An 18,692-nucleotide genomic window follows, 5' to 3' on the forward strand; every position below is an offset into this window, starting at 1 on the left:
ATCAAAATTTAAAAATAAAGGGGAAAACATGAATTTAAACGTTGAATATTTATGACATTTACAGACAGTTTTTAGAACGCACCTCATAGTTTTTTGTGATTTCTTATTGGAGAGAGTTTCCGGTTAAAGTTTCAAAACGTATTTTTTTAACGAATTACTATTTATGTTTGAAAGTTGTTTTGTTTAGATAAAACCTGTTAAATATTCCAATTAGATATATTTCCAATTAATACTTTCCCACTGGAATTAAGACAATCACGTGTCAAGTCATTGAACGTCTAAAATCAGACGAAAATCACATGCTGTTTGATTTGTAAAAGTAATTAAATCATGTCCCTTAGTTCTGCTGTGCAGTAAAAGTTAAACATTTAGTTGTAAAAAATTAATTCAGAATGACAAGTTTCGTAGACCCAGATGATGATCCTGCATTACATAGACTGGAGGGGTCATCGGGCAGTGAAAAGGGTGGACTTGTTATTATGAAAAAGAAATCAGAAAATGGAGACTTTCAATTCAAGAAACCATCACTTCCCAAAGTATCCCTATTGGGACTTGATAAATTGGCAGCAGAGAAAAGGAAATTAGATATCAAAAGTGAAAGTACAACAAAAAGATCGAAGGTAACATCATATACAGACAGCAAAGATGAAAGTGATAGTAGTGACTCAAGTAGTGATGAAGAAGATCATAAATCTTCAAAACATAAAAGTTACAAAGAAAGGTATGTACATTTATTGTAAAAAAATTCCCAGCATAATTACAGGTGACAAAGTATAAAAAAATGTCTTGTTTTAAAGTATAGTTTAACAATGTTTAATTCACTAATTTGTACCTAAAAACAAAGAATACACAAAGTCAGCTTTTTACTGATATTTGTACAGATACAAAAATCTGCCTGATAGATCTGAGGTGAGTTTCCTCAGAGAATTTTGCTATAAAATCGTATGTAAAATAAGCTTTAGACATGCTAGACTCATTTTATTATGTACTCAAACAGAATAAATTCAAAGCGTTCAGCATCAGTTATACAAATTTGCAGGAAATCGTATGACTTACAACATGTACAACATGGCAGCTTCATGAAAAGAAAGCCATTTATTTGTCATGAGTTCTACTTTTTTTGTACATATTGAGAAAGGTTATGCAGTCTAAAATTGAGAATGGAAATGGGGAATGTGTCAAAGAGACAACAACCAGACCATAGAGCAGACAACAGCCGAAGGCCACCAATGGGTCTTCAATGCAGCAAGAAACTCCCGCACCCGGAGGCGTCCTTCAGCTGGCCCCTAAACAAATATGTATACTAGTTCAGTGATAATGGACGTCATACTAAACTCCAAATTATATACAGGAAACTAAAATTAAAAATGATACAAGACTAACAAAGGCCAGAGGCTCCTGACTTGGGACAGGCGCAAAAATGCAGTGGGGTTAAACATGTTTTTTTGAGATCTCAACCCTCCCCCTATACCTCTAGCTAATGTAGAAAAAACAAACGCACAACAGTACGCACAGTAAAACTCAGTATAAGAGAAGTCTGAGTCCGATGTCAGAATAGGAAACAAAAGAAAATAAACAAAATGACAATAATACATAAATAACAACAGACTACTAGCAGTTACTGACATGCCAGCTCCAGACCTCATTTAAAGTGATTGAAAGATTATGTCTTCATCATATGAATATCAGGCACAATCCCTCCTGTTAGGGGTTTAGTATTATACCGTCATAAAATATATGAGAAGAACATAACCCGTGTCATGCCAACAACTGGTTTTAGAATAAATGTGTTTAATTCCGATGCAAAGACCCTATAAGTGAATCAATATTAAAGCCAAAATATGCAATCTTTAATGACCTGACAACAGTATCGTAACTATATCCCTTCTTAATAAGTCTGTTTAAAGGTTTTGTTAGCTTTTGAGGTGAATACTGACATTTTTGCGCTTTGTAAAGAATATTACCATAAAAGATTGGATGTGAAATACCAGAACGTATAAGATGTCTGCATGTTGAGTTATATTTACGAATGATGTCCTTATACCGATGATAAAATTTAGTAAATGTTTTGACTAGTTTATGATATTGAAAACCCTGGTGTAATAATTTTTCAGTAATACATAAATTTCTCTCGCTAAAATCTAATACGTTGTTACATACACGAGCGAATCGTACAAGTTGAGATATATAAACACCATAAGATGGTGACAAGGGAACGTCACCATCTAAAAATGGATAATTAACGATAGGAAATGAAAAATCATCTCTTTTATCATAAATTTTTGTATTAAGCTTCCTGTTAATGATATAGATATCAAGATCGAGGAAAGGACAGTGGTCATTGTTAGTATTAGCTTTATTTAAAGTAAGTTCAACAGGATAAATTTCTTTAGTATACATACTGAACTCGTCATTGTTGAGAGCCAATATATCATCCAAATATCTAAAAGTATTGTTAAATTTTTGTATCAGATGTTGTTTCGATGGGTCTTTGCTGATTTTAGTCATAAATTGTAACTCATAACAATACAAAAACAGGTCCGCAATAAGTGGTGCACAGTTAGTCCCCATTGGAATTCCGATAACTTGGCGATATACGGAATCTTCAAAGCGAACAAAAATGTAGTATTTATTTTATGAATTTTTTTGTCTATTCTTTAGATTTTTTACTTACCTCAACAATTACTGTAAATTCAGAAATAATTGTCAGGTTTTTATCAATGTGAATAATGTGTGGATTTAATATTGCAATAATAAAAACTTGCATCATGATATCCATGATATCTGATGCATTTATTCGTATGCAGCTTTTCTCGAAATTGCAATAATTGATCTCACATTTTTGACCAATTTTCAATATTCGTAATAATAATTTCTGAATTTACAGTATTGAAAATGCTGTTATGAATGTAAAGTTAATGTGTTTTATCCCTGATTTTTATAGAAATTATAGACCACCAAGAGTAGAAACACCTTCTCATCCTGGAGGTGTTAGCAAAGAAGCTAAAGAAAGACAGCACAAGAGGCATAAAGAAAAAGAGAGAGGAGTTTATATGTCCTCTAAAGAAAGAGAAAAAAAGGAGAGAAATAAAAAAGACAAAGATAGAAGAAAAAACAGAGACAGAGATGAAAATAGATGTTTGTATTATAATAATATCTATAATTTGTATGACTGTAAATATGGGCCATGTGAGCTATTGCATCATTTGCATGATTTGGGGCTCCTTGTCATTGGAAGTAAACTTTTAAAAAATCCTCTGTTAAAACTGATTAAAAAAAATGTTAATCTAAAAATATTAATTAAATCTTTACAAAGCTTAATTGTATTTCATAAACAGATAAGTTTCTGGTTCAACTTGAGTATACAGATATAAAGTTCCTTGCAGATGTTCTTTTTAAAAGAAACGTGTGATAAGGTCAAAATCATAAAAATAAAGTTTACCTTCAACAGTTGACAGGTGGACAAGTTGACACTTAACAAAAAATTGTCTGCCTCAAAAGACCCATGACATGCATTGAAGACTAAGCAAAAAAAGTTGAAATATAACAGTGCTCCAGCTAGAAATCAAAAGGGGCAGGGTGCCAGTGGAGGGCAGGGCACTTTTTTATGAAAGGAAAAGGCACTGCTCATTTCTTTTGTCTATGTTTCTGTGTGTATCACGAGTTCACATTCTTTTTTTTACTGTATATGTTGTTAATAAAGATGCATAAGTTGTTGTTTTGATTATTTATTCTATAAAATTTGCATTAGAAAATGTAATTCATACGACATGTTCATAAAACATGTCAATACACATTCATACATCACATCACTATAAACCAATAGAGGCAAATTAACTTACTATTCCCCCCCCCCCCTCCCCTTTTCCAAAAAAAACTACATAAACTAAACATCTCATAGTTTAGCATACATGTGACAGAGTTATATCAAAATTTTCAGCTAGAGTTTGGCCCTCAAAACTTTTTTTCATTGTTTTAAGGAATTATTTAGTAAAGCTTCATGAAGTTGATGTCATGATGGTTTCACTTCACACTACCCATTTTTGTAGGATTGCAGCTTAACATCATCCTATCAATTGAACTTATAAATTTCTTAATTGACAATGTATAGAACATGGATTGCTAAAAGTATGATTATCAAAAATAAATTGCAATATATTTTTTTTGGTATGTTCAAAGACAGTTAAAGGTAACATTCTTATATAATTTTGTATTCAATTGGTAACTTATTCCTATTTTTAATACTAGATAATATTTTAGGAGCACAAATTTGTAATAAGCTAAAACAGGGGAAGTAACTCCAAAATTAATTTTTAACACGTTTAATGTGCTTGTCGCTCACAAGTTGAGATCGACGGCGTTTCTGTGAAGGCATAGTTGTATTTTGATGACTTAAATTCTATTCTAAAGTCATGAAAGTATTCATTTATACACTCTTCTTGGAGATAGAAAATGCAGACCCAAGCTAAAATCACTCGCTGACACATTCATCAAATTTATGACAAAAAGGTACATTGTCTTAATTAAATTACCTAGTTATTAACACCTTTGATGTCTTATCCACTGTAATTGATTGTAATGACATGATTAACCTGGGGGCAATCACCTGGTGTCATATATGTAATTTAACTTTGTGATAAGAAATCGATGAAACAAAAGGCAATTTTACCAAAACGGCACAAGGGTTTTTGGGGAAAAGGCGTCAGGGCAGAAGGGCGCGGATGAAGGCACCCAGGGCGCGGCTGAGGGCACCCAGGGTGCGGCACCCTTCTATTTTGGGCTAAAGAGACCACTGTATAAAGTGTTTCACAAAAGAATTAACTCAGCATTTCAAAATGTATAACTTAGAAAATTGAATATTTTAGACAGAAGGGATAGAGATTATGACAGAAGAGATAGAGATCGGAGAGATTCAGATAGAAGACATGATTCTGAAAGGAGTAGTCGTAGAGGGAGTAGTCACAGAGAATGGTCAGAAACACCCAGATTTAAAGACAGCCCAGCTACACCAAATATTCATGTTAAAGGTATTGTTAATAGGCTTATTTATAGCTTACTGTTCGGTGTGAGCCAAGGCTCCGTGTTGAAGACCGTACTGTGACCTATAATGGTTTACTTTTATAAATTTTGACTTGGATGGAGAGTTGTCTCATTGGCACTCATACCACATCTTCTTATATCTATTTATTTAAAAGGCCACTGAGGTCAATTGGTCTAACATGTCTAAGTAATTGGAAGTCTTCATGACTATTTACAGGGCTCACACAACAATAACACCATACACACAACGTAGGAAATGTTAGTTCAGTAAAACAGTAAATTCGAGTAAAATTAATGATTGCAATTATATTTTGTAACTTTCTCAAATAATTATTCCATATTTCATATTCCTCCACTTTTGTAACAAAAAATAATCATGGAATGGTTAGGTGTTTCATTTTTGTCAAGTAATAACAGGTTTTGAAAACTTTCCATTATAAGATGAAATAATTGACAACTTGTTTTCTTCTATAACATGTATAACTAGGAACTTATAAATTGCTTTCCACTCTCAAACACCTTTTCGACAGATGGAAGGATACAAGTCATTGTTTCACTTTCTGAAAACAAACACAGTGTATGTAGCTTGTTAAAAAAACAATTGATTTTGAATATTTATTAGATACTAATTTCACTATAGATTTAGTCTTCAATTAAATAAATTTATATTTAAAAAAGTATCTAGAATTAAAAGTTTTTACTCCGTAAACAAATAACTTTGCACCAGTAACATACTGTTCTTAGTCTATCTTGTGTATTGTCATGTTGTTTAGATATGGCTTGGCCGAATCAACCTTATTTCATAACCCCTGCAAACAAAGTTTGGGGGCTATTTATGAATCACCTTGTCTGTCTGTCAGTTCCGTCCCACTCTGTGTCTGGCACATTACTTAAGTATTATTGAACATAGCTAAATATACATGTATATAGGTTGACGAAACTTGGTAAGCAGATTCATCCTGGGCTATGGGTGTGTCATGTACCGAAGTCAGGTCACTCTGACCTTGACTTTAACCTCTATTAAACAGTCAGGGGTAATACTTATACAAATCATTTTTATTTACTTGAAGATGCAAGTAATCATATACTTGTATAAGTAAATTTGTAACATTTATATTTTCTTTTCAAGGTTTGAATAATCTCCCCTTAATCTTCTCACAAAAAATTACTCATATAAGTAATTTTATCTTACAACCCCAAAAATTCTCAAGTTTGGGAGGTAAAATCATGCCTGAAACAAATTTTCTCTGGTTTGCTAATATTTTTTAATTGGAGTTCAACCTTTCATCTCATTAATTAAACAAAGAAATCAATTACGCAAAGATGTTAAGTAACTGTGCAAGGCCTTCAAAAATTGCTCCCTGGAGGCTTGTAAATGAGCAGTATTTTGAAGATAACAGACAAATGAGATTTTCATTGTCCATGAAATTATACTTATATGATTATTAAAGACACCTGCAAAGGACAGACAATTAAGCACTCTATTAGCATGATTAGTGCAAACTAGTGATGAGAAATTCAAGAAAAGAAGAAAATATAACTTTTTTTACTTGGATAAGTATATATACTTAAACAGTTTGAAGGCGCCAACCCTCCCCTAACCTGGGACAGTGGTGTAACAGTACAACATAAGAACAAACTATAAAAATCAGTTGAAAAGGGCTTAACTCATCAGATAGATACAAAGCAGAAATACATCTAACAAAAACACATTCCAAACGTGGGAGGGTACTTATACATCCCCACAACAAAAAAGACACTAAGTACAGATCTGAGAGTTAGTACTCACAGTTACTGACAGCTAGTTCAAAGCAAATAACAACTAATTAAAAAATCATGCATCTAAGACTAAAATATCAATCAGTACACATCCAACATCCAATGGATTTAGTGTAAAGACATCACAAACAGTCACCTAGTGCAATGCCAAGATACAGGTAACAACAGATTTTAGAGCCAGGGATGTGCATTTGTATACAAAAATAATATTTAGTTAGATTTTAATTTACTGATAAAAACATCAATATTAATACCAATAAAAACAATATTCAAAGATCTAATTACAGTGTTGAATTGGTAACCTTTTTGAATATATATCCATATTGTCATTCTATATAATATTTTGTGTAAAAAATGTACATTGTATCATAAGATTGAAGCTTCCCATAAAACTCACTTTACCACCTTTTCATAAATTCCTATTTATATAGACGCATTTGCTTTTTTCAATTATTCAATGGAGGCATGCATACATATACATACATCTTCTTAGACATACTTTAAAAAAGGATACATATTTTAAAGTAAATTAAAATCTGGTAATCAACTTTTGAAAACAAATGGTATAGTGGTTGAGAAAAGTGTGTAGGGTAGTGGAAAACAGAAAAGTACAAAAAAATGTTGATACTTGAGATATTTTATAAGCTGTGATAAATAATTAATCAACTCTTCCACAATTTTCATAAAATTGAGAATGGAAATGGGGAATGTGTCAAAGAGACAACAACCCAACCAAAGAGCAGAAAACAGCCGAAGGCCACCAATGTGCCTTCAACACAGCGAGAAAATCCCACAACTGGAGGCGGGCTTCAGCTGGCCCCTAAACAAAAATGTGTACTAGTTCAATGAAAATGGACCTCACACTAAACTCCAAAACATATAAATGAACAAAATTAAAAAACATACAAGACTAAAAATCATTACTTTAGCCTTGGTTTTCTATTAACTGCCCACAGCACTCACAGTGCTTTGATTATATCCTTAGTTACTGTAAGGTTCTCAGCAAGGAGAAAAATGTCACATTTACATTGCAGCATTCTCCGAAGGACCTTTTAGCATCATGATAGTGTGATGCTATATTGATTGAGTGTGATGCTACCTGAAATTATTTCCTTATAGATAGTATTTGAAATTTGTTGGGAGAGCATTGCATTGTATCAAAATATTCCCTATTTTAATGACATATTTTATGAGTGATTTATAAAATATATATAATATTATATCATTTCAATTCATTCTTATTTTTAAGACACCCCATCTAGATCTAATTGGGAAGATGATGAGGATATTACACCGCTAAAGAGATCCAGCTGGGACGTTCCCACTCCATCACCATCCCGACGTGATGATGATAGCGAGAGGAGTTACAGATCATCAAGGGATTTCAAATCTGATAGAAGGTTATATTAATTATTGATATGATATTATATTTTTAACAACACATGACTATCTGCCCTGATCTTGTTGAAAGGTTTGAACTCTTTTTATATGCCCGTTTACGGGACGTATTATGGTATACCGTTGACCCTCTGTCCGTCCGTCTGTCCGTCCGTTGTCAACATGTCGGACATTAACTCAAAAACGCTTTAACCAATATGCATGAAACTTTATTGAATTGTTTATATCTATTGACGTGAGCTCCCTTTCGTTTTTTATAAATTTCAGATTTAATGTTTCCGAGTTTTGGAGTTTTATTCATTAAAAAAGGGGGGATTTTCCAGTTTTCTGACAATAACTCAAGAATGCTTTCACCGACTTGCAAGAAATTTTGGTGAATTGTTTATATCTATTGACATGAGCTCCCTTTCAATTTTTATGAATTTTAGATTTTACGTTTCCAAGTTACAGGGTATTATTCATAAAAAAAGGGGGATTTTCCAGTTTTCGGACAATAACTAAAAAAAGCTTTCAGCAGTTCTCATGAAACTTTGGTGAATTGTTTATATCTGTTGATGTAAGCTCCCTTTAGAATTTTATAAATTTTAGATTTTACATTTCTGAGTTATAGGGTTTTATTCATTAAAAAAGGGGGGATTTTCCAGTTTTCGGACAATAACTCAAAAATACTTTCATCAGTTCTCATGAAACTTTGGTGAATTATTTATAGCTATTGATGTAATCTCCCTATTGATTTTCATAAATTTCAAATATGACATTGAGAAGAAATTGAACTTTATTTGTTTTATAGTCTGACAACAGATTTACTTAGTATTGCGCAACAGCACAGTGTATTGCACAACAGCAAGAAATCTTTAATTGAATATAAATTCAATTCATATAACCAATTTCAAGTTCTTTGACTACATTTATTCAGAAACCTTTAATATGTCAAATATTTAATTACAATCCAAATTCAGACCTGTATCAAGCTTGAATATTGTGTCCATTTTTGCCCCAACTGTTCAGGGTTGGACCTCTGCGGGCGTATCCAGCTGCGCTTAGCGAAGCAGTTTATTGTCATTATTGGAATACCTCAAATCTACTAATCAGCAATGAAACCACTATATAATATATTGGTAATATCACTTTACATTTGTTTTTTGTATTTCAACATGTTGTATTTCATGTAATCATTTATTAATTCTACTAGTACAAAGTTATTTTCAATTTTTTCTTTAAAAATTATATGCAATGCATATGTATTTGAAATGACATTTTTTCTATGAAATATAAAACTGCTTTTGCAAGTTTTTTTCATTTATAATTAAAAAGGCAAACTTGTTTACTTTTCCGTAGATATACTTAAAAAAATGATGATTTATCTGTTAAACTGTATCTCATGTTGCTGATTTAATTTTTACTTAAAGATTTAAATAACAGACAGTTTTGACAAATTCCATGAAAATGTATCCTCAGTGCTGAGAATAACTTTTCAGGTTTAATTGTGTTGTTGGGTTGCTAGGTCATTGATGTATATTTACCTCACATCTCCTTTTTATTCATATTCACATATCTCATTTCTCAACCTACACCAGTAACATCAACTATCAATTTGTAGGAGAGACAAGAAAAGATCAGATGAGACACCCTTGCCAACACCTACCTATAAATATAACACATGGGCAAGTGATAAGAAGAAGATACAGTATACTCCAAGAGATACAGATGAAAATGGTATAACTAAACCTATTGAAAATTGTTAGATTTCTTTCTCACAGATATAAATTTTACATTTTCAAATGTACGATAATTAATCCCTCTTCCTTGTTATTATGTACAATTGTGAATGCTGTTTATAGTCTTTCTTTTCAAAATAGCAAAATTAGATATAAAAACACCATTTTTGACAGTATTTCATTGAACTGAATTTATTCTTTTTTATGTATTTGATAAAGCAAGATTATTTAATAATTCAGATTTAAAGAATTTGAGATTTAACGAATTTGAGATTTAACATAGAAAATATCTTCCTCAGATAAGATTAACAATGCTGTGGATTTAATTATTTCCTTGTTAAGCCATAGACCATAACTTTTCTTTTGATTTTCTAAATGTATTTAATTAAGAAAATAGTCTGATGGTTTTATAGTTGATCATTTTCCTGCAATGACTTAAACATTTAACTCCCACTTATTGAAGAAGTCTGTATATAGTTGTCGTTGTTTTCTTTTGTTGATTGGTATATTTGTCTGTCCACACTTTGTATGGGCAACTCTCCTTGATTCAGATACTGAATTTATATGAAACTTTTATGGATTTTATAGTTCCTAAAAGCATTGTGTACCTCAAATTATATTTTTGATCAGAATAAATTTACCATAACACATAACATGGACATTGTCAAAGAATAAACTATGTAAGTCAATACGACCACAAAAGTATTACATGGAAATGTCTGTACCTTGCTGTTCAATGTAGTATTTTATTCCCAGGCAGATGCAATTGTCAGTGTGTGATTTACTGTACATATGTGGCAGAAAATTACATATCAATCATTTATTGAAAATTTAAGCCTCTACACAATTTATCAAGGTCCACCATAATTAAACATAATGTTCATTGTATATATCCTACAAAACATCTTTTAGAATTAGACAATTTCTTGTGGATTTGTTTAGCATTTTCAAACAATACAATAAGATGCTTTGAGATGTATATATTTTCAGAATTTTCAAACAGTAAGATACTTTTAGTTGTGTGTTTTTGGCATTTTCTAGCAGTAAGATGCTTTTAGTTGTGTATTTTTAACAATTTGTAACAGTTAAGATACTTTTACTTATGTATTGTGTTTATTGTTATATTATGTATTATAGGTAAACATGAGCCATTTAAATCTGAGGAGGATCGTCTGGAATGGGAAGACGAACAAAAACGTTTAGATCGTGAGTGGTATGGTTTGGATGAGGGATATGATGACGAACACAATCCATTCTCTGGAACTTCAGATGAATATACAAAAAGAAAGGAAGAAGAAATGAAGAAAAAGAAGAAGAACAGAATGTCAGCAAAGCAAAGGCAGATACACAAAGTAAGAAAGGGGGAGGGGATTATAATGCTGTTCTTCTCTTGTAACTTAAGAGTCTGGCTAGTTGTACGTGTACAATTTACTGTAACTTTGAGTTTGACAGTCTTTCAGGTGGAGCATTAATTTAATATGAGCTTTATTTACTACCCCTTAAAAGAGTAAGAAATTGTCTTTATTAGATAGGCAGATTAGGAACTGGTAACAAAAGGAAACTAGGAGAACCGGAAAAATATTTTGATTGTTTATGTATTGGTTCCCAGATATGATCTATATGTTGCATCTCATAGAGACATAACTTGGGAATGTTACCAGTAGAAATTCACATTTATAGCGGCCAAATTGAATTCTGAGGAAGACCCAAAGTGAAAGGAGGGGTTGTACAGAATTTTAGTATAAGTTTGAACTCTTAAGAGTTCAGGGCATATAAATGTTGAAAATATGCCGCACAGCCCTATGTTTTGACCTTGAAAAAATTAGTAGTGCATATGAACTTTTCATCCTAAGGTATGATTTTTTATGAAACTTCATAGTAAAAGTGGCACAGTTTTAGTTGTAAAAGGAGTTCCTATGGGAAATTGCATTGTCTACATTTACATAAGTGCAACCTATATTTACCATATATAGCTAATAAAGATTTCAATTAAAATAACACTTTGTAAATTTTGGAGTCCAAATCACTTATTCGATTAACCTTCATCCGAAACATCCATACTTATTGAATAATTTATATTGTTTTAAAGTATAGACTATTTGTTTGGAATAGAAAATGATTTTAGTTTTGACTTTGAACAGGAATTCACTTTCAATCTAAAGTTATAGTAATACAAAACTAAAAACAAACAGTTTAGGACCTATCATTACACAATAAATGCAGTTATGACATCATAAAAAGGCCACTTCTACATGATACGATAAAAAATACAGAGATTTTGATCACTTGTCAATTGATATTTTTTAATGTATGCCAGTATGTATCAACTAAATGATTTGCAACAGTGTTTATCTATATGATCAATACTTCTCAAGTAATCTTACCTGGTTCTTGAATGCAGCAGGTATTTCCCATTCACAAATGTTTGACACATATTTGTGAATAGGAAATACCTAGTGAATGCTATGTTATCATTTGATCTTAAAATCTCTGTGCAGGTATATGATATTTGAAAGAGCTTATGGTTTAAACTTTGCTCATACCTATCAATTATTAATATGCAATACATTATTTGGATTTTTGGAATTTTTTAGGCCACATAAGGAACTCAGCCTACTCTTTTATAATTTATTGATGTTTGATGTTGTCAGTATGCATACAACAACTGATCTATATTTTTAGGATAATGAAATGTGGGAGACTAACAGGATGTTGCGGTCAGGTGTAGTTACTAAAACAGATTATGATGAGGACTTTGAAGAAGAAAATGAAGCCAGGGTCCATCTACTTGTACACAATTTAGTGCCACCATTTTTGGATGGTAGAATTGTATTTACTAAGCAACCAGAACCTGTTGTTCCTGTAAAGGTAATAAACTATAGTACAAATGTCCAAAGTTACAGTCTAAATTGAAACAGAACATAGAAAAAATAGAATGGACTTGACAGTGAAAACTCCCACTATGAAAGCTTCCAACACACTTATTGCATAAATGATCATAATATATACATTATCTGCACCTACGCATACACAAAGTATTGGGTACTCATCAATGAGTTTAACTAAACTACTATATCAAAGAAGAAGAAGAAAATTTTGTTATTACAGTACTTCATACGATGGAAGCAACATTATCCATAATATGCAAGAAATATTTGCCACTGGACATTAAGCAAACAACAATCAAGCTATCAAAATCACAGGGAACCTTTAATAGTATTTGTTTCTTTGATTGAAGTTAAATCCTTTTTCTGTAAATTTGTTAGAACGACAGTGAACCAAATAATGCCAACAGATGCTGATTTAAAGTATAAGTAATTAAGATCTGTATTACATTGTTTACAGTCAGGGGAAAAAATGGCTCGCTACATGATTAGTGACTGTTCACTGAACCAAAATGACCATTCGAATTTTAGCTAAAATTCCAGTAAAAACTTAAGTGTTGAAGGGCATTAGCTATGAGATATTAAAAAAAATTGAAATATGATTTTTTTTTTGTTCAATCATTAATGAAAGTGAAATAGTGAAATAATAATTCGCTTTTAGCTGCCAGTTTGGTACAATTTTGTCAAACAGCTAAGAAACATCGCTAATAAATTATTCACTTGCAAGTGAATAATTCGACCTCATTGAAACCATATTCATGTGACCTTCAGTTTAACCCCTTAGCTAGAGATGGGTTACACATGAATAAGGCGTGTTCAATTATTAAAAGGAAAAGAATGTCAACATTGTAAGTGACACAAGGGTAAACCATTTGATTGGCGGATTCGATCCAAAAATCTCATTCTTATACAGGTAAAAACGATGTTCGCTATCTATTTATATTTATATTTATTTTTATATCGGATTATATGACTGTTGTCAGTCTTCGGAGGTCACCTCGATGGTTAATTAGATGGCGTCTAGACTAAAATTCACATGAAATGCTGATACATATTATCGAGCCCATGCATTGTAAATTGTTTATTTTAGACTTTTTATAATTTAGATATACGTTTTAGTAAGTTTTAAATCAAATATGAGAATTTGAGTCAAATCGGTGAACAAGAATTTGGCAGCTAATGCCCCTTTAAGTAACAAGACCAAATTTTAAGACCTTTTAAATCACTGGACTTAAGAAAAGAAGTAACTGCAGGTTTATGTACAAAAATATTTACTTTTGAAATTGATCAGATATAGTACTACATGTTTAATGAATTATTTATATTAGTAATGTTCACTTAATTTTTGCTGTAAGATTTATAAAATAAATAACACTGATACATAGATCTTAATCAGGTATAACATTCCTGACCTTATTTGATAATTTGTAAATTAATAGATAAATACTTGGAGTTATAACAAAGGATGCTTTTTTTCCAGGACCCAACATCAGATATGGCCATTGTCTCAAAAAAAGGTTGTGCTGTAGTCAGAACCCACAGAGAACAAAAAGAAAGGAAAAAAGCTCAACAGAAACATTGGGAGTTAGCTGGTACCAAAATAGGGGAGATAATGGGGGTAAAAAAAGAGGACGATAAGGTAATTTGAAACAAAGAAAATTATTTTTATTGATGACTCTAATAACTTCATAAATAAATTGCCACACAGACAGCTTGATGACTTATGATTTGAAGAAAAAAAGTAATTGTGTAAAACCACATATCTTTCAAATCAGACAACAATAACTTATAAGTATCACAGTGACATTAACTTGAAAAAAAGCTTATAGTTGTTAAGAGAACATAATTTAAAATGAATTAACTTTATAGATGAAAATAAACAAAACAATGAAATAGGTCATTGTATTTCACTGTCTAAGGAATCTTCCAGATAGTAAAAAAGAATGTTTTTTCTTTGTATTGCCAATTAAGATGTAATTGAAATATGTTTAATTATAATTTTATCAATAGGAAGAAGTAACAGAATCTGGTGACTATGATTTTAAAAAAGATCAAAAGTTTGCTGATATCATGAAAGATAGTGAAGCTGCTAGTGATTTCTCAAAGAAGAAATCATTAATGGAACAACGACAATATTTGCCAATATTTGCTGTAAGAAATGAGGTATGTCAAACATATTATTTTAAGTACATTTATGTCCAATTGAAATATAAGTATAATACCTATTTCAATTTGATTCCCTTGAGACAAAAATTGATTTTTGTGAAATTGTGGAAAAAATTGAGGTAACAACTTAGTTTTTGTTAAATATCACAAATTTTGAGAAACATCTTTTTGTGCTTAAATTCGAATTAATATTTATAGATAGGTATAATATGCTATTCCAAATTGAATATTATCTTTTGGCCATCATAAAATAAATAAAAAATGCATAGCCAATTAGTATTTGAACAAAACTTGATATTTACTTTAAAACATGCTGAATTATTTCTTGGTGTCAAAATAAAAAAAAAAATGGTACTCCCATGAATGGTATTTCATTGTTTGTATCAGTATTATAGTCAATTGTTTATGTGCAACACATAGCAATGTGCAAGTAAGGCCTATCCTGACATGTCATTTTTTTTTTTTTTTTTTTTATCTAAGAACAGTTTTCTCAGCTGCAGATTTTAATAATTTCATAAAATATATATAGAAATATATTTTAAAATAGCCAAAAAACTTCAACTTGAGTTTGACAATTTTCGATTGAAAGATCCTCTAAAAGTCTCAAAATACATACCTCCACACTGTAGTTTTATATGTATATAGTATTATCTGTTGTCTGTCTGATCAGGCTATTGTAGGCAACTATTCATTTGGGTGCAATCAACAGTTTTTTTCTATGACGTCATATTTTAAGGGACCATGTCTAAGTGACCCTTAGTGGTGGAATGGTTAATAAAGATACTTGTATAAAACTAGATATCACTGGAATCAGAATTGTCTCTAGTTTATATTGAAATAAAAATATAGTGTACTTTTAGTATAGTAAAAAAGTTCTATCCAGAGAAAATGGGGAAAAAGTTGCCTAATCTGAACATAAAAAACCTGAAATCAGCTCATGTGCATACCCATGTAAACATGATACAGGCACATTTCCCATAATCAAAACTGTATGAAATTCATAGGTTTTTACCTGGCCTTTAATAAAAATCATGTTTCAGGGTACGGTTTCCTGCTTCGAAAAGAGCTACAGTGGCTGCAAATAAGTTTTCAATTTTCACTGCCAAAACAACAGGATGTTTACAGTGTTGTCTCCCCTCAAAACATGTATATTTAATCTAATTTTTAAAATTATTTTAATCATTTAACCTGTTTAAATTGAAAGCTAATTAACTAATTTATACAATCAAATACAAAAAACATGATACTTTTTCACCAATTATATGAATAAAAAGGGATTTCCCTCCATGGTTATTTTTAGTCGGGGAATAACCCCTAGTTTTTTATACGAAACTGTTTATAGCACCCTTAAGCAAAACTTTGTTTGCGATATATAAAAAATTCTCTATTTTTCTGAATCTGTACATTATATCGATTAAAATGATGTCTTACTTTAAGGATTGTGACCATCGATAGTGAAACTACAGCTCATTTTTTATGTCGCATAGTATTGGCATATTGGCCAGTGGCAAATAGTTAAACTGGCATATTCCAAACATTTCCTGTATCACATTTTCATCAGTTATACAAAGAAAAAAAATCATAAAATTGGGTTTCTTTTGAATAAATAGAATAAAAACTATGAAATAAACATAAATAAAGTTACTTTAAAAAGATTTGGTCCCTAGTATTATATGAACTAAGGTGTAGCTGAGTTGAGAAAAATATTGAAATAGTGTATTTCTTAGGCATGGCACTTGTAGCTATTTGGCTATAAAAAGTACCAAATGTATAATATAATGAATAAAAATGTATGTTACACTGATCAGTAGTTAAGGTCAAAGTAGAAAAAATCTACACTTTTCATGTGCAACTTTTGGTTCCAAATGTATGAAAGAATGAATAAAAATATTATGACGTCGCAAAAAGATGAAAAAACTTCAAAATTTGCACACAGTCTGGTTTTCTTATATCTGGTTGCTATGTACAAATCTGTAATATTTGCATTAAATATACCAAACTGATGCTTTTAAATTAATGTATGCATGCCATATGATATTTTTCAGAATTGTTTTACTCCATTCACTAACACATCTCTATGCTAAAACCTCACTATATTATATGTTTGACCCTTTAAGGGTGCAATCAACAGTTTTTTTCTATGACGTCATATTTTAAGGGACCATGTCTAAGTGACCCTTAGTGGTGGAATGGTTAATAAAGATACTTGTATAAAACTAGATATCACTGGAATCAGAATTGTCTCTAGTTTATATTGAAATAAAAATATAGTGTACTTTTAGTATAGTAAAAAAGTTCTATCCAGAGAAAATGGGGAAAAAGTTGCCTAATCTGAACATAAAAAACCTGAAATCAGCTCATGTGCATACCCATGTAAACATGATACAGGCACATTTCCCATAATCAAAACTGTATGAAATTCATAGGTTTTTACCTGGCCTTTAATAAAAATCATGTTTCAGGGTACGGTTTCCTGCTTCGAAAAGAGCTACAGTGGCTGCAAATAAGTTTTCAATTTTCACTGCCAAAACAACAGGATGTTTACAGTGTTGTCTCCCCTCAAACATGTATATTTAATCTAATTTTTAAAATTATTTTAATCATTTAACCTGTTTAAATTGAAAGCTAATTAACTAATTTATACAATCAAATACAAAAAACATGATACTTTTTCACCAATTATATGAATAAAAAGGGATTTCCCTCCATGGTTATTTTTAGTCGGGGAATAACCCCTAGTTTTTTATACGAAACTGTTTATAGCACCCTTTATTGTCAACCATATGTTGTTTATAGTATAGAACAATGTATGTGGGCTAAGAATAATTTAATTATCATGTTATACTCCTATTCCTTCACTAGGTGTTATTCATGGGATTTATGGGCATTTAAGTTGAATAAAAATGCAACTAAAACTTAGGTTTTTTACATCTGTCAAACTAATTATTTGTGTTGTTATGGAAATTAATAATTTCCTGCTTCTCATAAAGTTTTTTTAAAATTACATTGATACCAAAAAATTCTTAACTATAGTATTTAGTATAAATCACATTAATTTTAATGGTTGATTAAGCTGACATATGTAAATTTCTCTTTGTTCGCTATGATTTAAAATCTTCTCTTTAAATAACTTAAAAAGAATGGACACTTTTTCTTAAGGTTTATGAAAGCATATATGAAAGAGACATTTACTTATTGTAAATAGTATAAGTTGCAAAGCAGAGAAATAATTTTTGCAAAAATCACTATACCTTTCTTCCTTTCATGCAATATTTCTTCCTATACTTATTTAACTATTTCTTCTCAGTTTTACTTATTTATTGATATATAATTTTAGAAGTGTAATTTAAAAAAAAAGGATTACAGTAAATAGATAAAACAGTTTAGTTGAAGGAAAGAAATTATTTTTTTTTATAATTTGTATGTTAAAATATCTGTAATGTACAGAATATAATTTGAATTACACAATTGGAATGAAAATGTATTAAAAAAATAATAAGGTAGAATTAATTAAGGTAAATAAAATAGTTACAATTCTCACAAGATGATCAGAAATGACTTACATATTACTCCAAACAAATACATCCTAAGAAATTAATCTTCTAGTTAAAGAAACTCTTTTTTCATTTAATTGAGTTAATATTTCCTTGTCTCAAAACATTTTATCACCTTTACAATCCAATTATCCAATCTTATTATGTTGACA

At 30.7% G+C, this 18,692-nt stretch overlaps 1 protein-coding gene across 4 annotated transcripts in view; it reads left to right on the forward strand.

The window, feature by feature from the left end:
- The first annotated feature begins 113 nt into the window (after window positions 1–113).
- Window positions 114–18,692, forward strand: part of LOC127700465 (pre-mRNA-splicing factor ATP-dependent RNA helicase PRP16-like) — an 80,321-nt gene continuing 61,742 nt past the window's right edge. For all 4 annotated transcript variants that reach the window (XM_052203953.1, XM_052203952.1, XM_052203954.1 and 1 more), the window contains exons 1-9: window positions 114–721; window positions 2,945–3,138; window positions 4,866–5,027; window positions 8,069–8,219; window positions 9,818–9,933; window positions 11,073–11,287; window positions 12,618–12,803; window positions 14,301–14,459; window positions 14,831–14,983. In XM_052203953.1, the coding sequence (XP_052059913.1) occupies window positions 393–721; window positions 2,945–3,138; window positions 4,866–5,027; window positions 8,069–8,219; window positions 9,818–9,933; window positions 11,073–11,287; window positions 12,618–12,803; window positions 14,301–14,459; window positions 14,831–14,983 (1,665 nt within the window). In that variant the 5' untranslated portion in view covers window positions 114–392. The remainder of the gene's footprint in view (window positions 722–2,944; window positions 3,139–4,865; window positions 5,028–8,068; window positions 8,220–9,817; window positions 9,934–11,072; window positions 11,288–12,617; window positions 12,804–14,300; window positions 14,460–14,830; window positions 14,984–18,692) is intronic.

The sequence above is a fragment of the Mytilus californianus genome, unplaced genomic scaffold, assembly GCF_021869535.1.
Source record: "Mytilus californianus isolate M0D057914Y unplaced genomic scaffold, xbMytCali1.0.p SCAF_5, whole genome shotgun sequence".
NCBI classification, from domain to species: domain Eukaryota; kingdom Metazoa; phylum Mollusca; class Bivalvia; order Mytilida; family Mytilidae; genus Mytilus; species Mytilus californianus.